This window comes from Podarcis cretensis (genome assembly GCF_951804945.1).
Source record: "Podarcis cretensis genome assembly, chromosome: 10".
Taxonomy (NCBI): Eukaryota; Metazoa; Chordata; class Lepidosauria; order Squamata; family Lacertidae; genus Podarcis; species Podarcis cretensis.
The window spans coordinates 36899839-36925981 of NC_137179.1; the positions used below are offsets into that span (position 1 = coordinate 36899839).

At 38.0% G+C, this 26143-nt stretch overlaps 1 protein-coding gene across 4 annotated transcripts in view; it reads right to left on the reverse strand.

Moving 5' to 3' along the window:
* The window catches only part of VEZT (vezatin, adherens junctions transmembrane protein), a 31074-nt gene that overhangs the window by 3125 nt on the left and 1806 nt on the right, over window positions 1–26143 (reverse strand). The window contains exons 1-10 of one of the 4 annotated variants that reach the window (XM_079991897.1): window positions 20918–21060; window positions 17990–18124; window positions 13065–13154; window positions 11448–11623; window positions 9762–10037; window positions 7573–7722; window positions 6261–6408; window positions 4562–4893; window positions 2128–2321; window positions 1466–1566 (exon numbers count right to left, since the gene is read on the reverse strand). In XM_079991897.1, coding sequence (XP_079848023.1) covers window positions 1466–1566; window positions 2128–2321; window positions 4562–4893; window positions 6261–6408; window positions 7573–7722; window positions 9762–10037; window positions 11448–11623; window positions 13065–13154; window positions 17990–18124; window positions 20918–20953 — 1638 coding nt within the window. In that variant the 5' untranslated portion in view covers window positions 20954–21060. Of the gene's footprint in view, window positions 1–1465; window positions 1567–2127; window positions 2322–4561; window positions 4894–6260; window positions 6409–7572; window positions 7723–9761; window positions 10038–11447; window positions 11624–13064; window positions 13155–17989; window positions 18125–20808; window positions 21061–26143 lie in introns of those variants that run through there. The other 3 variants (XM_079991899.1, XM_079991898.1, XM_079991896.1) reach the window with 3 other exon arrangements.

Below are 26143 nucleotides of genomic sequence, written 5' to 3' on the forward strand. Positions count from 1 at the left end.
CTAGTATCATAGCCTTACATCCAAGGTGTCACATGTTAAGAAAATGCCAAGGTTGGAGAAATCAGTGGCCTGCCATTAGTTATTGGACTACAGCTCCCATCATTCCTGTTCACTGGTCATGCTGATACAGGTTGATGTGAAGGCTATAGGTTTTTCATTCCTGCTATATACCTAGCACTAAACTCTTATCCTATATAACAGCAGCAGAAATTTTCTTTGCCAGCACAAACATTGCAGCAAATAAAGATAGCAAGTGAGAAGATGCAACTGACAACCATTTTCATCATGTTCAAGATTCCACTCTATGAGAAGCGAATTTTTGGCACATTCTAAATGTATATTTTTATTAGGTTTTTCCAGAGTAAGTAAATACATAAGCAGAGGACTTTATCTATTGAATAAAGTATGCTGATACAACTGCAGAACACTATTATACTTCCGTCAATCAGCAAATAAAATATACATATTGACAGATTTTGTGAATTTTCAGTCAATTCTAACCAGTGGTTGACAAAACTGATCTTTCAGTTGTCTTTATATTATATAATTGTAAAAAGCATACAGTACTGTCCTCCAAGATGTACGTATATGTATTATCCTGCTTCAGCTCACTGTACACTGAAGGTTCCCTTTACAGGCTGTCCTATGCTAAACTCTTTCTAGGACCATTTCTCAAAGGACCTCAGTCCTCCGGAAACACTTCACAGGAAAGTGAAGAAACAGGGTCGAGAACATTTTTCAAATAGTTTTCTCAAAAATGCTTAGAATATGTCAACACAAAAAAGGTCTTTACTTGCATTAGTTTTAAATGATGTGACATGTCATTTATTCTCCATCTACTTAGAACTTTAGCACAGTGGTTTATTTATTTTTAAATGGAAGTCTTTGCTTCAACCCTGAATTTGATCAACAATTCAATCCAATGTAGCCTACATCTGAAGGCAGCCCTGTTTAGGGAAGCTTTTAATGTTTATGAGACTATTGTATTTTAATATTATGTTGGAAGCCGCCCAGAGTGGCTGGGGAAACCCAGCCAGATGGGTGGGGTATTATTATTATTATTAATAATAATAATAATAATAATAACAACTCAAAAGATTCATTCAGAGCAGTGGGACTTATTTCAGTATAGGACTGTAGCCCAAGTTAGACATATTTTGTAGTTCTATTGATTGTATTATGTAAGAGGGAGTTAAATTAGACTGGGAGCTCTGCCATGTGGTACAATGCAAGTACTATAGCATCTATCAAAAATATCACTTATTCCACATAATTTCAGATCTATTCAGAAAGACCTTATTTGACAGATTCTTAAGATAATCTTTGATAAGCGGTATTATATACCACTGTTTTGTTCTATTCTAGTAAGTGGTATAGAAATTCTGTTAAATAAATAATGAAGAGATTTCAAAACATAAACCTATAGATTATCGTTTCTAGACTCTGCAGACTATAATATTTGTACCTGTTCTTCAGGGATTGGGTCTTTATCCTCTATATGCACAGATGGTTGCAGCAAAGGTACCATGGTGCAATGCTTGTTCTCACATGATGGTTCAGGATTGCCTGGAGTTAGTAGAGAAGCAGCAGAGAAAGGAGTCAGCAGAATTGGGTTTTTGGTTTTTTTAATGTCAACCCATTGGACTCTTGTCAGCCAATTTCCCCTTCCGTACCTAAATCTGCCCCAAAGGGCTTCAAGAATCCATTAGCAGGTAGACACTGTCCTACGTTTTAATTACTTTTTATTTTAAAAATAAACAACAACTTAAGGACATCAGTTGATATTTTTAGGAGTCATGAATCACAGCTGAAAGTACACAGTGGATCCCATGAATTTATGGCAAGCTCAGATCTACTGCTATGAACAATCAAGATATAATCTCCTCCCAGATTTACGCCCAAAGTCTGAGTTCATGTAGCCTTTATGTATTTACTTACGTAAATCAGAAAGGGATGCGCAATCCACATTATCTTTTTGATGCATTTTAAAAACCTACTTACAAACCCAGGTATTTTGCTATTGCAATACTGGAATTACTATTTAACCGCATATATGACTGTCTGCCTACTGAAGATTTTATTTTACTGTGACTGGAATTTCTCAATGCTTTTACGAATACAATTTACCTTTTTTCTCTGGATTTCTTCGAACCATTTTTTCCACCTGAGAAATGGCCTCTTCCCAGCAGCTGTTGCTTGCTTGCATGTGTGGTTGAACAAGTCTTAGTTTTGTTTCTACAACTTGGTAGGCCTCCAGAGTTAGTTCTTGGCTTTCCTTGGAACTAATAAACTTCTCAAGTTCATCCTCAAGAATTATTACTCTGGACAAAAAACAACAAAAAACCATTTAATTAGTACACAAATCAAATATTTTATGGACCTGCTGTGGGCAGTGAGTTGATGTGACTGCAGTTATAAGTCTCCAGATTTTATATCCTCCTTTTTTATTCTTACAGTCTATCAGTTCTACCTATGTAGGCAGAGCCCATATGTATGATATCAAGGTGCCAGAAGCAACTGGTCAGGGCTTAAAGGGTGAACTTAGTTTTAGACAAGTAATCCAAGCCTTTGAAACAGCAGTAAAAGACCACAACCATTGCACAGTGTCTAGCAGCTATGTTCTAATGAAGGCTAGAGAGAAATCCATAAATTCATAAGAACAACTTCACTTGTGGAGAGATGTTATAAAACATACACTTTTCATGTAGAAGGTCCTGCGTTCAATTCCCTGCATCTCCATCTAAAAAGACATTCAGAAAGATCCTGGATCCTGAATCCTGGAGTAAGTCCCACTAAACTCAGTGAGAATTAGTTCTATGTAGACATGCATAGGGACGTAGGTGGCGCTGTGGGTTAAATCACAGAGCCTAGGACTTGTCGATCAGAAGGTTGGCGGTTCGAATCCCCGCGACGGGGTGAGCTCCCGTTCCTCGGTCCCTGCTCCTGCCAACCTACCAGTTTGAAAGCACGTCAAAGTGCAAGTAGGGAAGTAAACGGCATTTCCGTGCACTGCTCTGGTTTGCCAGAAGCGGCTTAGTCATGCTGGCCACATGACCTGGAAGCTGTACACCGGCTCCCTCAGCCAATAAAGCGAGATGAGCGCCACAACCCCAGAGTCAGCCACGGCTGGACCTAATGGTCAGGGTCCCTTTACCTTTACCTATGCATAAGTTTACATTGTAAACCTTTGGCAAGTGAATGAAGAGATTATTAGGGAACTAGTAAACGTTTCTGCTTCAAACAGCACATCTGAAGGATTAATATGAATAGACGGACACATATCAGCAAAGGTGGTATTGTTTAAGGACACACATCCATGTTTTCTTTTTTAGTTTAAACCTAGCCTAAATAACAAGTAGACATAGTACCAAAATGGAATCAGTTTTCTGTTCCCTCTCATTAAAAAATTATCAGTACAGTACAATCATTTCCTTTAGTGGTAATCTCAGTAAAACAAATAAGTCATTAATGCACACTTGCTCACAGTTAAGCCCACTGATTTTCATGAAAACATATTAAAATATGATGGGCTTCAGCAAACATAAAACTCTGTTAGGTTGTGGTCTCTTGCTTTTTGTATGTATTATTCAACAATCTGCAGTTCTCATATAGCCAGTTCCAAATATCAGCCCTTTTAATAAACACTCAATGTTGTTTTAATAGTATTGTATATAATTACACATGTAGTTGTGTACAGCTAGTACAACACACCTCTTTACTGAACATAAATTAGATTGTTTGATTAAATAAGAGCTAGAATAACAAGGCAAAGAAGTTACAGCAATATCTGCCTCAATAAATCTTATCAGTAGTTTCCGATTGCAACATTACATATTACTTTCTTTTCTAAAAAAACTTGAACTACAACTGGAATTAAACTACAGGTACTGGTATCGGAACACAATGCATTCCCAGGCAATCGTTCATTAGAGAGCAGTTGCATAACAAGCTGATGATTTCCATTATTTTCTATGGGAACATTTCTAATCCATGGGTTCTCCCTCCATGCTTTCTGCCCAAAACTGCTGCGGCCAATCAGCAAAAGTCAAACAAAGGAAAAACTGATTTGCCTGATCTCTTCTGTTCCCTGATCTGTCTCCCTCAATGGTTTCTGCCCCAAATGGCTGCAGCTAATCAGCAAAACAGAAAGAAGTAAGGAAGTGGGCAAACTCTGGCTGTTCCGATATCTAAATCAGCCGTTTGTGTAGCAAGGTTTGGGTATACAGTGGTACCTCGGGTTAAGTACTTAATTCGTTTCGGAGGTCCGTTCTTAACCTGAAACTGTTCTTAACCTGAAGTATCACTTTAGCTAATGGGGCCTCCTGCTGCTGCCACGCCGCCAGAGCACAATTTCTGTTCTCATCCTGAAGCAAAGTTGTTAACCCGAGGTACTATTTCTGGGTTAGCGAAGTCTATAACCCGAAGCATATGTAACCTGAAGCGTATGTAACCCGAGGTACCACTGTACTTCTTTGTGTTCAGAGAACTGAGATTTCAGATAATAAGCATTCTGACAGCGGACCTGTGTGTAGTGACAAATCACTCCCAGAGAACAGCTTACTCATTAAGCAAGGCCTTCAGATGGAGTTGTAGGCTGCGCACTGCTGTGTGGAGATGATTTAGTTCTCTTGACTTTTGTTCGTTTTTGACTGAACGTTCCAAACCAGATTGATGGTGTGTTTCAAAGTACCGATAAAATTCATAGCTCCGTTTAAGCTCTTCTAAACAGGCAGCATGTGCATGATGAAGACCCTGAGTCACATCAGTAAAGGTCGAAAGTGGCAAATGTTCTGGCCTGATCAGAGTCTTGATAGATGCATTGGAGGGGGACAGCAGAAGAATTAGCCGCCTGAAGAATTCAGAACTTTGTCCAACCCAAAGTTGAAATAAAACCTACAAATACAGAAAAGTTACTATAACCCTAATTGTTACAGAAAACAATAACATTTTGTTTTTCCTGCTTTTTCATACATTTTAAGCAATTCAACAATAATATGATTACCAAACCACTGAAACTTTTTTTTTTAAGGTTTACAATGCACCATACAGGAATATTAATATTGGGGCAGGGTACAAGAAAATATACATTGCAGATAAACAACAACAACAAAACTAAAACAATATAAAAAAGACTACAAATGGAATTTAAGGTATCTAAAATCAACTGGATAGGACCCACAATAAGTCACTTAAAACCTTTAGCCAACAAGTAGGCTTTAACTAAGTTGCTAAAAGACCAAGTTGGCACCTGTAAGGGGAGGACATTGCACAAAGCGAGTGCTGCCACAGAGACCACCTTGGGGTATAGTCAGGCAGAGCAGAAATGTTTTAAATTAATGACTTATTCAGTTATGTAAGAGCTACAGTCGTACCTTGGATACCGAACACCCTGGAACTTGGATGTTTTGGCTCCCGAACACAGCAAACCCGGAAGTGATTGTTCCGGTTTGTGAATGTTCTTTGGAACTCAAACATCCAATGTGTTTCTGCGGCTTCTGATTGGCTGTAGGAGCTTCCTACAGCCAATCAAAAGCTGCAATTTGGTTTTCGAACATTCCAGAACGGATTCCGTTTGACTTCCAAAAAACTACTGTATTTCTATTAAAACCTCTAACAGAGAGACAGAGACAGAGAGAGATTGGTTGTCTGACTCTTTTGGCCTATAACTGCTGGAACTCATCCAGTGCCCTCTTTTTAAACAATTATATTAAAAAGTATAAAAAATATGTAAATCAGGGATTTCCCAATTTTCTATGCTATAGCAATTTATTCTGATAATTAAATATCCTTTCAAGAGTCCACAACTAAAGCTTACGAAAGGTAACAAACGAGTCCAGCCCAAAGATGTAAGTTAACTTAATATATTCCAGGCAGCTGACTTGAGCCTTGGCCTGGGTGGGTTTTTTAAAGTTAGTTAACAGGCTCAGTCAGGTTTTCTTGCTTAATTGCTACAAGTGGAAAGTACAGTGGTGCCTTGCAAGACGAAATTAATTTGTTCCGTGAGTTGCTTCGTCTTGCGATTTTTTCGTCTTGCGGAGCGCGGATTCCCCGGGTATTAATGGTTTTAAGATAAAGGAAGCAAACCCGCAAGACGTTTTCGTCTTGCGAAGCAAGCCCATAGGGAAATTCGTCTTGCGAAGCAACTCAAGAAACGAAAAACCCTTTCGTCTTGCGCGTTTTTCGTCTAGCGAGGTATTAGTCTTGTGGGCCACCACTGTAGTTACAAAATAGGCTAATGTTAAACCTGAAGGCTGGATTACCTTTAGTGCTGGCAGGCTGAAGCCATCTGTGAGATTGTGTGCTTCTTCCTCAGACACCTGCTCTTCACTGAGTCCAAGGCCCAGTTCTTTGAAAGGCACCACACAGATGTAGTTTGTCACATTGTCGCTCTCAGAATTCAATGGGTAAGTTTAGTTAGTGTTAAGGCAGTTAAAGAAGCTTTTGTATGACATGCTACTTGGGCAAACAGGAGGTAAAAAAGATACCACAAGCTTTTCAAACAAGTTAAAGATTCTATAAAGTGCTCTTATATAAGAAACAGCTATTTCTCCAGTTCTAACAAGTTTCATAATAAAGACATTTTCGTTCACAAAAAAACCACAAGTGATTTGATTGGGGTTTTTTTACTATTCAGCAACAAATCATGAACAAAAAACTGTTAAAAAAATTGAAACTGGATTCATCTCAAGTGTTAATCCATCTTTATTGAATGCCAAAATTTATCTACATTAAAAAGAACACTAATCAATACCACATACAATATTCAAAGAGGGGCAATCCATTGCCCCACACTGCAACATATGGCTAAACAGTGGAGTCGGTGGAGCATGAGACTCTTAATCCCAGGGCTGTGGGTTTGCACGCCATGTTGGGCAAAAGATTCCTGCATTACAGGGGGCTGGAATAGATTATCCTTGTGGTCCCTTCCAACGCTGCAATTTTATGACCTCTACTCCAAAGACAGGAGGAGGAATTGCAGTTGAGCCATGTACATAAAATTTTATCTCTGTACAGTAGGCTAGTTGACACACACACACACACACACACACACTCCTCTCTATTCTTTATCCAGGAAAGGAAGAAGCATTATCAGAATGTTCAAGCCAGGCAAAAACATTCAAGGAGAGTGCAAAGTAGCACAAGTGAGGAATGTGGCCTGGTGAAAATCATGAAAGCCAGACAGGGAGTCCTGGAAGATTGCCTTTGGCTGCTGGGCCTGAGGGTCCCCATCCCAGGGTTAGAGTGCTGGACTGACACCAAGGAAACCAAATTCAAATCTCCACTCAGCCATGAAGTGGGTCAGCCCTTAACTTAGTCTGTCTGACAGGGTTCTTGCAAGCATAAAGGGACATGTGTGCTGCATGGTAGGTTGAAAAATTTGTTATAAAGAAAACCAAACAATGGAGTTAGTGAATATGTAGGATATTAAGGCCATGGACAAGAAACACAAAGTTGTGTTACGTTCTTGAGATAAAATGAACATAAACATAAAAAGAGGTCCAGCAATCATTAATTCTGCATTACATCTATTTAGCCTTTTCCAGTATGTCCTATTTCAAAAAAAAAGGATATTGTTTCAGCATATACAAGGTAGCAAGCCTTGAAGCTCTGAAGTTGGCTCGTACTGACCGATAAACTGCTTTCCGAAGACCAATAAGATGCTGACAAGGATGCTGTCCGGCTTTATTATATGGGCAAGCAGCACTGACCCTGTCAAGCAAACTTGAAAAGTAAAATGTGATACAACTGTACAGATGTCCTAAGTAATGATAAAAATACAAATTAAATCAGTATTATCATCTTACATGTTTTCATTTTATGTAATATACCTTCATGCATATCAAGAAATTGAACGATTATTTCATTATTATACAAATTAAAGAAGCCCACACGTAGCTAGTAGTGATGTATAAAGTCATTCAAACTTTAATCCCGCTTTAAAAGTGAAGAGAAAGACAGCACATTTACATAAACAAATATCATGACCTTTAGGATCGCTTCTGTCTTTATATGCAAAAATTCCTATCTGTCTTTCCCAGTCTTCAGTATCCTATATGATCTGCAGGCACCAATTTCATGTTTTTATAAGGAAATATACTTCTGCCAGGCTTTCAGACTGAAGAAGCTAAGTGACAAATGGCATGAGCCACAGGTTTATGTGGTGTTCCAAATCCTTAATAGTGAGCATGTGGCAGCTACCCATTGCAGCTGCTTCATTAAGATGCTTCCTTGCTCCATACCCTGAAAAACTGCTCCTGCAGATCATGAGGCAATTGATGAAATGAGAGATTCAGAAATGGAAGTGCCTTTTGCTAATGCTCTCTCTGAGCTGGATCCTAGCCACTAACTTTTACTTTTTTTGAAGCTGGAGAACTAGACTATTTTCTTCACACGGTCCATTTGCAAAAATAAAATATAAGTATTTTGCCTCAGGGTTTGATCAGACTGCAGCTAACACTTAGCTCTTTTGAAGTACCGTTTTAACTATAATATTAACTATTCTTAATTGAATGCTACCTTGCCAAGAATAAGCTTGGATTGTCTTACCACATGCCTAAACGTTCCACAAGACAATCTCTTTTTTTGTCAGTAAAGCTCAATTCAGACTAATTCTCTGCATTTGGGAACTTCGCTTACTGTAAGATGGCTACACTTTTAGTTTTACATGTAGCTGCTTGCATTTGCAAACCACACAGCAGATCTAGTATGAGAAGCACATGCTCTGTAAATAGAGATTAAAATATTATGTACACATGAGAATGTTTAAGCAACAAACTCTGGATAGTATTGCTGTTACTTGTTCTTTATGAAGTATGTTAGAAGTAATCTTTGAAGCCAATATACATCTAGAAGAATTTTGACTCTTATAACTCAGTGTAGCCATTCATCTAAAAGCAGAATTGGAAACAAATAATCCCCTAAACACATGATGTTAAAATATGTTGCATTTAAAGGTTCCGAAGTGTTATGGGGGTGGAACAGGGCTTTCCATAACCTGTATAATGTTCTACATGTTTAAAACTTCTCTCTAAAACTATTCTTAAGCAAATTACATGTCATTCAGGAGAAAAATAAATTGTAACAAAATATGGTTTTGAATAATGCAAAATCCAAATAAAATCTTAATACAAATGAATCTTAAATATGAAACATTTTAATATTTGTGAAGTGAAAATTGGTCCCAAAAAGAAGTGTGCACTTTTCAAATTTGGTATATTTGCAACCAAAGCATATGAAAATTTAGGAATGAATCTCTTGAGGAAAGTTTGTAGCAGGCAGTTGGAAAAAGTTAAAAGTTCATCAGGATTGGGGTTTTTTTTAGGCGAGACACACATCTAATGTTTGTTTTGCATGTAGATTTGGCTTCCTTCAACTCCCAAGTACAAAAAGTTGTTTCTTATGAGTTAATTGACCTTTTTCTTTTAATCAGACTACCAGGAAGAAGACAACCAACCAGCTGTGAAGCTTTTAAATGTGTGTGTCTTTTGCAGGTACTTTTTACTGAAATGCTTAATGCGGAGGTTGCCGAAAAATTGCACCAAACATATCAAAACCCACTTCATTCCCATTCATGCCCTTGTTATCTCCTTTCCACGAATCAGCTTGATTTGGGTACCAGCAACTCAAGCTTCATGACAAATATGTTGTGTGAATAAGTGAAACATCTTAGATTTAGACATTTTAAAGGAAAAGTTTATTCACTCCTGGTTAAACAGGGATGACTGAACCAATTAATAAAACAACCTAAAAATCAGACTCACAGAGTAAATCCTCTGGAAATGACTTCAGTTTCTTGAATGAGCCGCAGAGATTTTCTCACAAGATTAGTGAAGGCTCGACAATTAGTCACCATATCTTCTAGCTGGAGTTGGCATTTTCTTAGAGACATTTGCAGCTTGGCTGTGTTCAGTGTGTCCAAACCTCGTATGCACATGTAAACCAACAAGCCTACTCCCCCCACCAATCCAAGAGATCCATTCCATGAAGAAGGAAGAATAATCAGCGTGCTGATGAAGGCAAATAGTAATGAGATATCCCTGCAAAACAAAATAGCCAGTATAAGCCACATCTTGCTTTTTTGCAGCTCGCCCAGATTCTGGGCATGCCAGGTGTTGCCCAGCTTTCATTAAAAATAAAGAACAGCAATGAAAAGTATGATTGTCATATGAAGGAAACCATAATATCAATAGGTATGGAACTATACAGAGTCCTAACTCAATTTTCTGGAGATGGATCTTTATGTTTTAAAGTGTCTTTAAGAAAGTATTTTTGCTCCCCTGAAACATAAGTAAAAGCTGTCAATATAAGTTAATCAAGAAGCCCAGTATCTTATTATAGCTGTGACTGGGTAACAGTAGCTCTCTCTGCCTTAAAAACAAATGGTAGCAGTAAGAGCAGGAATTCATGTTATTTCTAATTTAGGTATTATATTGTGTGAAATGTATGTCCTTGATTTCTTTTAAAACCTTTTTTCAAAAATTACCCTGCTAATACCAATATAGTAGGTCAGCAGAAGGGGGACATATTTCTTCAGGGAACCAAATGCTGATCTACTGACAGTTTTGTTTTTCAAGTTTCTGATTCATTTAATCTGACCATTACAGTCCAAAAGTGCATGCTTGGTTTCCTTTAAAGCAGAATATGGAAGACCTTTTCGTGGCATCATTTCAAATGGCTTGCTCATTATTTTTCTCAAAACCATATATGCTCAACACCAAAGCTTCTCTCACTTGTTTTTGTCACATTTGCAGAATTGTTGCAAAATACAAGTCTCTGCAGGGACACTAAAACATTCACCATGAATAAGTCTAGTTCCCTTCTTGCATGTGACAAATTTGCATTCTCTTATCAAATGCTACTTCTTGAAACATTGGTCATTACAACATTATTATGTGTGCAACCCATGTAATCTAAAGAACGGACCAGAAGAACCAACAGAATTGCCTAAAATGAACCAGAGACATAATATTTATGCAGCATATATTCTACATCCAGGCTTGTATAGTGAGCCTCTCCCAAAACGAGAAAAAAAGATTTTAATTAAATGATGCAAAATCCAAAGAAACCTGAATTTGTGTGAAACAGCACACTCTTTCCATTAGCCTCAAATAAACATATCGGGGAGTTGGGTGGGGGAGAGTATGTCAAGAGATAGGGTAATAAACTGTTAAGAAGGGAATATCACATGCACACTTGTGGCTAACCATCTTCAAAATTTCACACCTAAGAAAATATGCTCCTGCTGTACACTGCACAAATTAATGCAAAGCAAAGAATACACAAAGGGGAAGTCAATTCTAAATCCACGAGATAGAAGGTTGAATAATAAGAACCAGAAAGAAAGAGAAAGAAAAACAATTCCTGTTCTCTAAGAGGTTATATATGTGAAGAGGAAGATACTTCCTCCAACAGAGCTTGTAATCTATGCAGATAGCCCAAGGCAATACCAAATATTAGGAGTTGCTAGGGAGCGTAGCGTTGGAAGATGTCCATGTTCCTGTTGCTTGGGCTGCCCTGCAGACAGGATACTGGGGTCAAGTAGCTCAATCAGTTCAACATCCTCCTGCAGCAGAACTTCCTGTTGCAGGATGGTGCAGAGAGCCTCCGAGCGAAAACCAACATCCTTAATTTGAGAAAAAACAGCACTTTCACATACACAAGCATTTGTCAAATAAAATATTTTCCCCCCCTATCACTATGCAATATATAAAACAAGGATGGCCAATTCCTACTTTAGGAGTCTGAACCACCACCACCCGGCAAATGCCTCCCCTAAGACCCCACTGATTTTGGTTGCAGAGTGAGCCAAAAGGCAGGCAGGGGACAGGATTCAACTAGACACAGAGCTGAGGTGGGTAGAGCCCAGTGCCCCTGATAAGGAAGCAAGCTACCCCTCTGCAGTCATCCAATTGATCATTTGGTTGGACGGGATGATAACTTTCCCTCCTCAGCTTATGTGCATGCATCCATTGACGTGAAGGAAATTTGCGCCTGTGATAAAACGTGTCTATGAGATGGCCATATCCATCATTGGCTTGCAGCCCCTGGAAGATGTACCAAGAGGAATGTGGCCCTCAGAACAAAAAGGGGGCCACCAACGCTGATGTAAAGCATTCTGTGGTTGCTGTTGTTATTGCTAATATAGCACCATAAGTCTGCATGGTTCTTTACTGAACAGAAGACAGATGCCGCAAAGATCTTAACATTCAACATGGAAAACGACAGAAGAGAGAAGTGGAGGCAAGGCTAATGGGAAAGCAATATATGGTTGTTTCAGTTGCACATGCTTTGGCTTAGTTTCAGGTTGTGTCAGATCAACAACAACAGCATTTGTACCCTGCCCATTAGGGTATGGGAACTAGGAGGAGCATGCCAAAGACTTCTTAGTTCTATGGAAAGTCTCGATAATGGTCATGTGACTGCTTATTACTGCTAAGATCACTTCTGCTATATGAATAGTTTGCTGAAATGAACACACAAAACCATTAATTGAGATGCTGTAAAATACAAAGCACATAGTAATAATATACATAACTTCAGTCAACAATAGGCCCTGAAGTTAGATGGATTTGTAAATTAAACTTGGCCATGCAGGTGAACAACAATACAAGTCAGATGCCACTAACAGAGACAGAACCTTTCAAAAGCAATTCTCAAATTAAAGGAGATCTAGAACTCTTGGTTAAAGCACTCTAAGGCTGAAAACAGCATTTTTAAATTACAAAGTTTGTGAACAAAATCACAAAACAAGATATTGATGGAGTAGGTAATTTTAACCAGGTTTTGGAAGAAAGAGGTGTGTGCTTCTACCAGGCTAAAGAAATGATTAAGCAATAATTCATAAAACATCAGAACATATGCAAAGCTTGAGCTTTGGTCCCCTCCTCTTTTAAGCAGATTTGAACATTAAACACTTTGCCATACTTGGCTATGTCATGTAGAGAACAAGCTGTGACCTACTGGCTTAGCTAAAAAAAAAAAAAAAAGTAGAAGAAATTTATTTATTTATTTATATGGGAATTAAATAAGGCTTGTTGAGGGAAAATTGCAAAGTTGCAGCTTACCAACTGGTGAAGTAGTTCATCTTTTTTCTTATATGGTAAAAAAGAAAGCCAGCTTTTAAATTTCTCAGCTAAGTTTGATAGGACGTCTTTCTATTAAAAAATAATAATACAGTAGTAATAAATATAATAATTATCATAAAAACTGCCTTCATTTATTCCACTGGTCTAGTCATATGTGAAGATGATGTTTGTTAAGTAGCTTAAGCCTACAAATAACACAGGTCATTGTACCAAGAGTCAAATACACCAGCACACCAATGTTTATTATGTTCTTACCAAAATCATAATTAAGAGTGCAAAGGACACTTTAGGCACCGAAAAAGGACAAGGAATAGAGAATATGATGGGGAACTGTTTCATGTTGAAATAACTGTGTACACAAATGTACTGAGGGCAGCAAGAACTATTTTTTTTAAAAAAAATGCATAAATTATTTGAAAACAATTGCTCCTTAGCAAGAGGCAAGCTATAAATGCATGCTTTGTTAGATGCGTATTGAGAATCTCCAGCTTTCCTGCAAACATCATCACAATATTCATTACAACAAAAATTCATTTCAACAAAAAACAAAAGATTTGATACAAAAATTCATTTCAACAAAAAACAAAAGATTTGATACAAAAATTTTCATACAAAACTTGATTTGATTTGATACAAAAGTTTTCAACAGTTGCCTAATGAAATGGCCTATTAAGGTTCTATTATATAAGTATTTGTATGTATAGATAGTTACTTTGGGAAGAAAAAATTGGAATATTCACTTTGTTTTTTAGCCAAGTGTATTTTCATTAAAGAGAATTTTTGCTTTCATTATCACACTGTTCATTACTCAACATGGAATCATTTTAATCAGCAACACTTGAGATGAAAATGATTATTACAAAATATGATTTTTTTTTTTTGTAATAAGCTATTTTTAGTATATGTAGAGTAGTCATCAGCAATACTAGAGGATGAAAAGGAAGTAGCCTGCTGAGTTTCCTGGTAAATATAGGAACTACTGTTCACTTCTAATTTTAGTGTTTCTAGGCCTCTAATTCACAGCTAAATATATATTTAGAGTATGCTAAATATATATTTCATTTCTACCCCATTACAAAAGGAAGGCCTAAAATGATGATTCTGAATTGCAAAAATGTAGGAAATATAGAATCATAGAATCTTAAGAGTTGGAAGGGACCCAGGGGTCATCTAGTCCAACCCCTGCAACGCAGGAATCTCAGCTAGAGCATCCATGACAGAGTAGTCATCCAACCTCTACTTAAAAACCTCCAAGGAAGGAGAGTCCACTACCTCTTGTGAGAGTTTGTTCCACTGCCAAACAGCTCTTACTGTCAGAAAGTTTTTCCAAATGTTTAGTTGGACTCTCCTTTCTTGTAACTTGAAGCCATTGCCTCAAGTCCTACCCTCCAGAGCAGGAGAAAACAAGCATGCTCCCTCTTCCATGTGACAGCCCTTAAGATATTTGACTATGGCTATCATATCTCCTCTCAGGCTAAACATACTCAGCTCCTTCAAGCGCTCTTTGTAAGGCTTAGTTTCCAGACCCTTGATCATCTTGGTTGCCCTCCTCTATTTGAAAGGTTTCTCTCAGATTTAAAACCACAAGCTACAATTCTGCCAAAAAATGGTACCAGAACTGCAATTATCATCTGAAGATAATTGTGGGTGGGTGTGATGGGTTTTCCCCCTTGTTTTTATTATGTATTTTGCGTTTTTATCTTGAATTTTTATGCTGTGAATTGCCCTGAGATCTACATATGAAGGGTAATAATAATAATAATAATAATAATAATAATAATAATAATAGAAGTGGTTATATTGAACAGTAAAGTTTAAACCAAGCCATTTTCCACAATCACATGCAAATGAGGGCAGAAAATAAAGAATCCAAGTTCCTCAATTCCAGCAGAGGTCCCCAATTACAAAGGTGCTCTCTTTATGCAAGCACTAGGTTTTTATATAAGCAAGACACAAATTTCTGAAATACATGCCTGCAAGGTTCAGGCATCTGCAGGTGAGGACAGAAGAAACAGTATACAACCTTCTGACTGCCAATTCTCCCTCCACATGCCTCCCCCAGGTCATCTCCACCTCACCTTCGCAGAGACAAACAAGACTTCTAGTCTCTGAGCCCAGCTGGGGAGGGGTGGGGAAACAGTTGAAAAACTGGCCATTATGCATTTGTAGGGTAAAATTAGATCTGGATGAAGAGTTGAACAGCCCACCAAGGACTTCTGCATTAGCATACTGTAGGAAACATGGGATAGGGAACATAATGTATAGTTCTGCTGTTAGTACAATGCTGACAATGAATCAGTGTTCTTCAGCAGATTTACTGCAGAGTGGTAGAAAAATCTCAGAAGCAGAAGTAAAAGAACTAAAATAGACACTAAGAACTTTTATTTTTGGTCTCATTGTGGACTCATTATGTTGGACTCATTGACCTGGTTTGCAAGACATGTTAAACCATAGTTGTAAATAAATGATGGATTAATGCAGCCCTCCAGATCTTGCTGGACCACTTCCACCATCTCTGACCAATAAGTTTGCTGGCTGGGGCTGATGGGAGTCCAGCAACACCTGGAGGGCCACAGGTTCCCTATCCCTGGCTTAGTGTGAATGAGCTGCATGTCGATGCATGCTGTTGAAAATGCAAGTGCTTCACCCTTAGTTTTGCTGCAGCTACACCTAGGAGGTTTGCTATGATTTACTGTTTGGGGGAAACAAACCACCAGCCTGGCTTTGGACATAATGGCAAGGCAAACTATGGCTTGTTTCCTATAAAGCATGGCAGCAGCATGGGAGGAGCAAAGCACCTGCAATTTCATGCTGCTCAATCCCATTGAACTATTTTAAACAATTTTAATTATGGTTTACTGTGATGTGAATGAGGCCACTGGCTATTAACATCATGCCATGACCATAGACCATCATGCCTATTACATCATGCCATGACCATAGCTGAGTAAAAACACCATGTTTTTCAGAATATGATCATCAAATTTTGCCAACTGGTTTTTCATTTCCTTCCCCTTTGGGACAGTAGAAAGGCCTCTGGCCTGCAGAGTCATCGCCAAGGAAGTCTGCAGAAAAGTCCACTCCTCCATGATTTCATTTAGCATATAGATGGATAATGGCCATTGAAAGAACTCGCCGTTATGAAGAACAGAGACAGGCAGAAATAACTGGGCCAAGCATGTTCCAGCTAGGTGCTAAAGATGAAGAGATGACATAAAAATAGATGAGTTTCCAGCATGTGACCAGTGCTATCCTTATACAAGTTCATAGTGCTTAGCATACATTGCTAGCAAACAATTCATTACACTGCATTTTTGAAACAAAATGAGCAGCAGCATGTAGGTGTTCTTTTCCCTAGCGGGGTTTATTGTCAAAAGTACAGGATAAACTGATATACATAGGGTTGCCTTGTATGGGAGTCAGGAAACTTAAGATTCTCTGAAACCTTTCTTTTTTTTTTTTTTTAGACACTCAATCTTCATTAAAACACTCACTTCTGAGCAGTCTAGGGTGGATTCCAGGCTTTGATATACCATGTTAAGATTGCTGTGTTTTCTTCTGAACAAAAGCATGCATGACCATATGCATACTCTACATACTACTGTACAAGTGACTGATCACTGGCAAATGAGTCCTAGCATGTTCCTTAATCCCCCAGTTAATCAGGAAAAAAGATGCTTCTTCCTCTGCTATAGTGAAACTGGTCAGTGTTCAGCTTTCATTATTATAATTGGATTCTGAGCCAGATCAGAATGAGACATGTTTCTGGAGGGAGAAAGTAATACTGAACAAATTCAACAGTATTTAGAATATTTATTCAATTAAAAACCTGTGAAATTTGAGTGGTACACTTATTATATGAAATCTAATGCAAACTAAAGGAAAAGGTTAAAATAATGATTTACCATGCTGGGTTAAAGTAAGTTCATCTTGCTTTTTTTAAATCTTCAATATGCAACAGACATTAAGCTATTAACTATAATCCATATCATCCCCCTCTCTTCTAGGCTGCATGATGTAAAAGAGCAGTGGGTTGGGGGGGGGGAACTAACAAAGAACACAGTGGATGAATCTGGACTGCTTTTAGGGAACTCAAACGATTTGTATGACAACATTAAATAAGTACAGTAAGGTAAAGGTAAAGGTACCCCTGCCCGTACGGGCCAGTCTTGACAGACTCTGGGGTTGTGCGCCCATCTCACTTAAGAGGCCAGGGGCCAGCGCTGTCCGGAGACACTTCCGGGTCACGTGGCCAGCGTGACATCGCTGCTCTGGCGAGCCAGAGCCGCACACAGAAACGCCGTTTACCTTCCCGCTGGTAAGCGGTCCCTATTTATCTACTTGCACCCGGAGGTGCTTTCGAACTGCTAGGTTGGCAGGCGCTGGGACCGAGCAGCGGGAGCGCACCCCGCCGCAGGGATTCGAACCGCCGACCTTTCGATCGGCAAGTCCTAGGCGCTGAGGCTTTAACCCACAGCGCCACCTGCGTCCCCTAAATAAGTACAGTAAAATATTTTTATTTTTTTTAAATTCTTTTTAAATTCTTTTTTTTTTCCTTAAGGACTAAAATAAAGTGATACCATGACTACAAAGTGGGGAGAGCGAGTGTAGGATCTTACTGATGTATGTAAGGGGTGGTGGGGAGAAAACCCTGACCATCACCTGACTCCAGCTGCCTCTTAAAAACAACATCTGGACAACTTGCACAAGGGATGCAAAGGCAGGACTACCTCTGCACAATAATAAACTGTTAATAATAAACAGTGCACAATAATGCACGGTATTCAATACCACTGAAATGCAGACAAAGGATACACATTATGAAGGGAGTCATTTTTAAATAGAGGCTGGGATTTTCATTTGATAGATTATGTAGCAGTTGAATTACCAAATTGAGTACTTACGTTCTGAATTGCAACTGTCTCCATGTCTTTTTGCCCCTCTTCGAATGTACATTCTTCCGGCTTTTGTACCAATGGTGAGCATACTTCAAAATCAGTATGTCCTATGTCCTGTAAGTACTGATAAAGTGGCGAATTCTAAAATAAAAAATTAAAGGTATAATTAATTGATTTGTTTATCTGAAGTATTCTGAGTTCAACATGCATTCATTATTTTTATTTATAGCCCACCCTTCACTGAATAGTCTCAGGGCAGATGTTAAAAATACCACAATTTAAACAATCAAGGTAACTACAAATTATACTGAAATAAGACAATAAAACCACAAAACTAATCAATAACAAAATTAACAAAGATGTCCCAAAGATGTTTGAAAGGGTATGAACTTTTGCCCAGTTGCTCCCACTTTAGTATTCTTGTTTTCCTCCAGCCAAAGTCCAACCAAACTTCCTCATAACATGAAAAAACTTAATTAACCTGTTCTGGACCAATTATAAACAGTCTGTTCTACATTATAGTGTTAGGGGGTTTACTGCTAAGCTTCTAGCTGAGCAAATGTGCTATCATGGAATGTTCACAAACGTTTAAACTACTCAAGGAATGAAGTTGTCAACAGAATACTGGTAGTCGAGTTTCTGCAAGGAAAGAGAAAAGTGTCACACAAGGGCTACTAAAGAGGAGTTATGGGAGGCAGTCCCATAAGAAAAAAGGCGAATAGGAAGAAATCCTGGAAAACTGGACAGCTCAGAATCAGGTAAGTCTGACACCAGAGAAGGAGGTTGTTGAAAAAAAGGGGGAAATAACCTGAGGGACAGAAACTTTAGCAACAGTAGCTGGTAAAAACAGATGCCCAAGGAAAATATAAGACAATAAGATAGAGCATTAAAACTTTAAAGTGGCTGGATGCTTTTTAGGCAGGAAGAAGAAACAGGAGAGATGAGCAGGCTGGGAACCTAGCCAAGAATCATGAGAGGTGAAGGAAGTGAGAGCAAACAATAGGCTGAAAAACCCAAGGGAAAAATACAGTAGGTAGTGAAGGCATAGAGCGCTTTAGGAGGCAACTTAGGGGAACAGGAATGGGAGGGAGCAAAACTACACATATGGCTTCAGGACAGAAGATTTCATAGGTTATGTGAAGTAAGAAACAGATAAGCAAAGGAGATGTGAGCACCACTGGTAATCAGATCTAGGAGACAAAGGATTGTTAGGTTTAGAGAACAAGACGAGAGCGGAATTTAACATAAGAATTTGAACTAAATAGCCAATTATTTGGCTACAATGTTCTAGTTAGAAATCAAAACAATGTTTCTATTACCATCAAATAGTTGTGTTTCCAACTACCAAAATGAATCAGACAAATGCTGCTTAGTATTAGTAAGCTTTCACTTTGCTATTGGTTACTGTAGTAAGCAGGTAGCTTAAGGTCCTAAGCCTAAGGGAACAACAAAGAGCCTGACTCCTTTACATATAAGTACAACAGTAGGAGACACAGCTAGGAGGAATCAACTGAACCCAGTCTCCTCCCTGCTGAAGCTATAGTTCAAAGCTCCAACAGCTGAAAGGTCAACTCTTCTAGCCATACCCTACAAGAATGGAAAGAGTCATATACAGCAGTGGGAAACTGGCGGCCTTAAATGTGGTTGATCTACAAGCCCATTATCACTTACCATTGGCGGTGCTGATTCAGGCTGAAGGGAGCTGGAGTCAACATCATCTGGAGGAACATACGTTCCCCACTTCTAGGCTAAGAAGTTTCTTCTCAGCCACAGTTCCTCCACATACCCAGTGATGCTAAGTGCTTTTGAACTCAAGCAATGTCAATCTGGTAACATGAAGCACTACTACAGTCTCCTCAAAATGAAATAGTCTTCTCCTTTCAAGGCTGTGTCCTGATTGGAGGGAGGGGGGTTTCCCTCAGAAAGCGCCAACTGCTCAATATGAAGTGCAACTTGAAGCTTTTATCTCTACAGCTTTCAAGTACATACCTAGCATATATGTATAAAGAACCCTGAAACTAGCCCCTATCTTTCCACTGAACCTGCCTGTACATGGATAGTGTAGTGGTAAGTGAAGTATTAATAAACACAGTGTATCAGGGTGAATGCTGTAAAGAATCTAATTAATAATAATGCATGCCCCAGACCCTTAGCAACCACTTGGCTAATTTTTTACTGAAAAGATCTAATGTATTTTTACTGAACTGAACTAGATACCACAAAGATTAAAAAAAATTCAAGACAACAAATAGCAGAGAAGTTTCTGAAAGAAACACCAAAATTTAGAAAGATTTAACTTATCTTTCATCAATTCCCTTGTCATACTATGCATAGCTACCATTGTTTACCTGTTTTAATGAGTGAAATTGAAACTAAAACACAAATTTGAGTAATCATCCAATTCATTACAGTATTTCTAAAATCAAAGCCACACCTCTGTAATTTCTGCTGATGCATTATAAAGGAAATGACTAAGATTTTCTCCATTAGTATCTCTCAGGTTTCCTCCCTCTCCCACCCTATGATATCTCCTCTGGATCTAACCTTTTATTAACTCTTAACCACATTAACAGTGAAACTTAAAAACCTCCTTTAGATTAGTAGACAATAATATTCTTGCTTTAAACCACAGCAAATCAGTATATAATGAACCAGAATATAAACAACAGATGACACTCCCAACAACATCTTGGAACGTCTTTCTCTCTCAAATTTTATCCCTCTCAACTCTCTCAAATTTTATCTCTCTGCAAACTCTAATGCCTAAAACAAAAGTCAGCCAAGTTTATTCCGAGGTGCAGTGATTAGAGGAATAAAAGACTTACAGGCAGTGCATTCCTTGTCTCCTGGAAAATATGATTCCACCTCTTTCTCAAATACACTTGCAGTGGATCTGAGAGAATTTCCTCCACCTCCTCATTTCTTTCTACTTGCCTCTCCAGGATGACTGGAGCAGAAAATGAGGAGCATCGGTCAGAAAAACTGCACCTGTGCTCTCACACAGGCGCATTTTCCTAGCATCATCAGAAGCAGCCAGCAGCAACTCACTAAGACTCTGCAATTTCTTCTGTTACTGTATGATAGGAGGAACCGACAATCAGTTGATGGATTTTAAAAGGCTTTTAGGAAGCTACTGCTTAAAAGAAATAATGCACATCAATATTATATAGAATCCTTTGCAAAGACTTGCCAAGCTACTGAATTTAAATGTCTTAGTCATAGTCCCTTGGCTCATAATCATCTTGGCCTGCTTATCATCTAGCCAATTACTCATAAATTGCATCTTGAATGAGTACAAGACAGAGATTCTAGAAAGGTACATTATTTATAAATATAAAAGCTATTTCCCCCTATGTAAAGGTTGTGCTCCTGCTCCCTTCATTTTTCAAATGAAAACCTTCTGTCTTCCAAAACTGCCTCACAGCCAGACTCAATGATATCAAATTAAAGACAAGACTTTAAGACCATTTAATTTGATGGATTCCAATTTCTTTCTTGATTTTACTCCACATTTGATGATGAACAGTACAGGACATGATTCCTTTAGTATTCCAATAGAATAGTCATTCTAATATTTATACTTTAACCTTTATATTTGCATTTTCATGTCTAATTGTACACACTGGTTTAAGTTTTGGTTACTGACATTCAGAAGGCTGACATCAAACTGGAACAAGTATTTGCAAAGAAAAGGGCAACTTGTAAAATAAATAGAAAAAATGTATACAGTATGCTTCTTTTTGGTTAAGCCTATTTAGCCTACTAAAAAGATTTCTGAGCACTGATAGGATTATGTTTCACACCTTAATAGCATTAATCTTTCCCTTGTCCTATACTATTTCAGTTGCATATGGTTTGATGCAGCAGAAGAGTGTATAACACAATTTTCATCCTGTGGATCTATAAAAATGGCTACTTTTAACTTTACAACAATTAGTTTATCATAAAAATGTTTCATTGATTCAGTTAAGATAGAAAAGTGTTCATCTTACTGTATGTCATTCAGAAATTTGCTAGCCACCTTAATATGTCAAATAATTAAGGATTATAAAAATTAAGTCTGTCAAAAATTCTCCTGTATTAAAAACAACAACTGCCAAGCTACTCAGCTTCTTTGAGAGCCAGTGTGGTGTAGTGGTTAAGAGTGATAGACTCCTAATCTGGTGAACCAGGTTCGCGTCTCCGCTCCTCCACATGCAGCTGCTGGGTGACCTTGGGCCAGTCACACTTCTCTGAAGTCTCTCAGCCCCACTCACCTCACAGAGTGTTTGTTGTGGGGGAGGAAGGGAAAGGAGAATGTTACCGCTTTGAGAATCCTTCGGGTAGTGATAAAGCAGGATATCAAATCCAAACTCTTCTTTTCTTCTTCTCAGAAATTCTGGACTAACCAGTTCATTCCAATTTTGATGACTACTACTACTACTACCACTACTACTACTAATTTATACGCTGCCCATCTGACTGAGTTGTCCCAGCCACTCTGGGCAGCTTCCAACAAGTTAAAGCATCAAACACAGTAAAATATCAAATATCTAAAACTTCAATTAAATGCCATTAGACCAGAATAAAAATTCTTACAGGCAGTAGAAAATATATGAAGGGGGGGTGGACTTGTCCAATTCCTTCAAAATCAAACTAAGGAGAAAGCAAGAGGCTTTCATTAAAACTTACTAAAATAGTTGTCATAGCAGCATAAGGAAAAGTTACAGCTAAGTTATTTGAAAGGCCTTGTCCTCTAACTTTTATATCAAGCTTTAGTATTTCAGAGTAACTTGAATATTAGCCTTTTCTTAATGGAAGCTAACAGTTACTAAGTAAATGAGAAGGCATTTAAAATTATGTCAGTAATATGAACAACAACAACAACAACAAAACACACACACAGGAAAATTATTAGGTATCAAAGCTCACACAAAAGAAGTATAAGGATAATATAAAGTATTTTGCCAACCATGTTTCATTCTGGTGCCTCAAGCGTCTCAGTTCCATACTGAATGCTTCATATCTCCAACAAGTATACAATGAATAACATGAAGGAAAATACAGTACAACTGAGTGTTCATAAACAGTGCTTCTAGTAACAGCACAGGCTTCATGAATAAATTACAAAAAAGATGTGGTTACAGTAAGGAAACTCTTTAAAGCTATTGCAATGGATATGTGTTTCAAACTTGAAAAATATGAAACAGCATGAAGTCAACTGAATATATGGGAATAAGTCACATTTTAAATAGAAAATTATTAGATATTGAATTCACTTCACAGTTTGTAATTTTTTTCAATAACTGCAAGAGCAGTTTGCACTTGCATCTCATCAATAGTTTGGGGGCCAGAATTTAGGACCTTATACCAAGGGCTCAATTCAGACATTACAGCTCATCTCCATGGGCTAGAAACTAGGAACATGCTGCAAGCATATGCATTTTCTTTCCTCATACATGCCAATTTCATTCTCCACTTCCTGGTACCGGTAACTATGGGTTGCTTCTACACTAGGAATTTAGTGCGGAATCACCCTCTTGTTCATTCACATTTTACTGGGAGGAAAGTGAAGAGGTCCACATATTATCATCCACTTATGTGGTGTGTTTTTTTACAATTCTCCATTTTTCTTACACAGAAAGTCTGACTTTTTTAAGATAGTTGGAAAAGTATATTGCTTCTTGGCTTTTTGGCGAAGATAAAGTGTGGGGTGTGTGTGGAATGTAATAATCTCCACAGGTGTAGCATTACACTTCTGTACATTTAAGAGTCATGGTTTTGGCAGTGACATATCAGAGCTGATTACATCACACACATTTACTAACCTTTGCAGTTGATACCATTTTCTAAACATTTAATTTTTAATTGATCTTTTAATTAGAACTAAAATGCTTCTCCAGCTATATCTTTTTAAAATATTAGAAAATAGTGCTGAAATGAAAGATTTTTATGGTGAAATTACAAAATAAAACTAATTTTTAAATCTAGGAAAAATCCCTTTCTATCTCTGCTATTTTAGCATCTGCCATCACCCCCAATTAATACTTCCAATCTTAAAAAAAATTTAAAATCTTTTGTTTTTTGGCATTGCATAACTAGCATTGGGCAACTGTGCTTAAATGAATAGGTGCTTCATGGTAATTAATTGATTTTTATGTATTTTTTTTTTTAAGGATTGTTTGGATTCAGTTTTCCAACTTGACACTCATTGGACTTTCTGCTTTTCCACCACAGGCAGTTATGTTATGCCCACTGGTGTAGATGAAACAGAGAGGAATGAGCATCCAGAAAAAAGCCCAGATAGGGTAGAACGTCAACAGCAATTCCACCAGTAGCAATGATTTATTAGTGCAACAAACCACACATCTTGAAACTGCCACAGTTAAACGTAATCAAAGTTTGTTTCTAAATCAAATAGATACACATGTAGCTTTCCAGAAAATCTGAAGCTACACCAATTTATCTGGAAGGAAGCCTTATGAAAGTCAGCGAGACTTGCAAATTAATGGATCAGCTATATATATATTACTTTTGGATGGTACTCTCAATTTAAAGAGTGTTTTAAAAACTTTTGAAGACAAGCATGCACCTCATTGAAGTACACTAAAGGCTTTTTTTTTTACTTCAGTGTTATGTACAGTACATTAGGTCTTTCCCACAAACCACTATCAACCAATGTCTGAACTTAGAAAGCGACATAGCAGTCTAGTACTGCTTGTACTGCACTAGTACAGCATGCAAGTCAACTCTCTGCATCAGATCATGCAACTTAATTGTGCAATGTATGCATGAATCCCAAAATAATAGAGGGAATAGGTATAATACATCATGAGGGGCAAATAAATAAATAAAATAATACTCTAGCAAAGATAGAGTATGAACTATTCTTTTGCACTTAGATATATCAAACACACTACCAATAAAAAAGGATCATGTACTGAGAAACGACAGCATAGAATAACAACTAGCTTGCATGGATACATGGGCATAGCCAAGAGGGTCAGGGGAGGCAGCTGCCCCCCCCCCATCAAGTAAAACAATAGAAATACTTAACTAACTGGTTTTCCAACTGAAGTTTCTCCCCTTCCATTAACCTCGTCTAATATCATTTCTGAAAATGATTACACTTAGTAAACACTTTAATTTAATTATGACTGCAAAAAATGAACCAACTGAAAGAGAAGAAATTAACATGGCTTATTATAATGAGCTTAATAGGACTGTTAGCAGTCTCTTTGAACATGTAAAAGAACTTCGGTTCAGGATTTTGCAGGGACTACTAGCTCCTGGACATCTGCTATTTGTTTGGGAAGGGGGGGTCAAGAAAGCAGTTTGATAGGTTGGAACACAGTTAAAGACAAAATAGTGAAGAGTTTTTGTAGCTAGCTAGCAAGGAAGAGGAAAACCTCAAGACCATTGGGCGACTGGGCGTTTGGCTGATCCCCAAGCTCACCATGTATGTTTCTAAGGAAACAGTTTCCAAAGTTCATATTAGGCAATACCTTTTATTGGGCCAACTAAAATATAGCAGAAAAACCCAAATAGCACAAAATTACACACACTCACACACACACACACACACACACAGTTTTAGTGGTCTCTCCTTATAAGGGAGATGTCCATTTCAAAGCACACTCCAGAAACTTCTTGTTCAGTGCAGCTTCAAGAGGTAAATGCTATTTATCCATTACAATTAAACCACAAGGATTTCTAATGGAAGAAACCTCATACACAAATAACACATGCTACACTATATGCCTATGATGCTAATGAAAGTGTACAAAAGTGCTTTCCTTTATACATTTCAAGAGGCTGGATTCATTTTTATTATTATTATTACAGATTACTAATCTAACCAATATTATTGAAATAGACAACAGCATTTGCATTGTGCCTGGTCTGTCACAAAAAGGGGAATTAGATCCTACTAGAAGGACTGTAAATCTATAAATAAGTTGGCAGTGGTGGGGGAAAACAAAGATGCTTTACAGAAAGTGAGATCTATGACCTTTAGGTGCGGTGTTTTTTTCTTCCAAAAAAGCCCTTATACTTTAATACTAACACGTTGTCTTTAATCAGAAAGAGTACCTCTCCACCAGTGGCGTAGCGTGGGTTGTCAGCACCCGGGGCTAGGCAAGTAATTTGCGCCCCCTAACCCATGGATTTGCATCCCCTAAC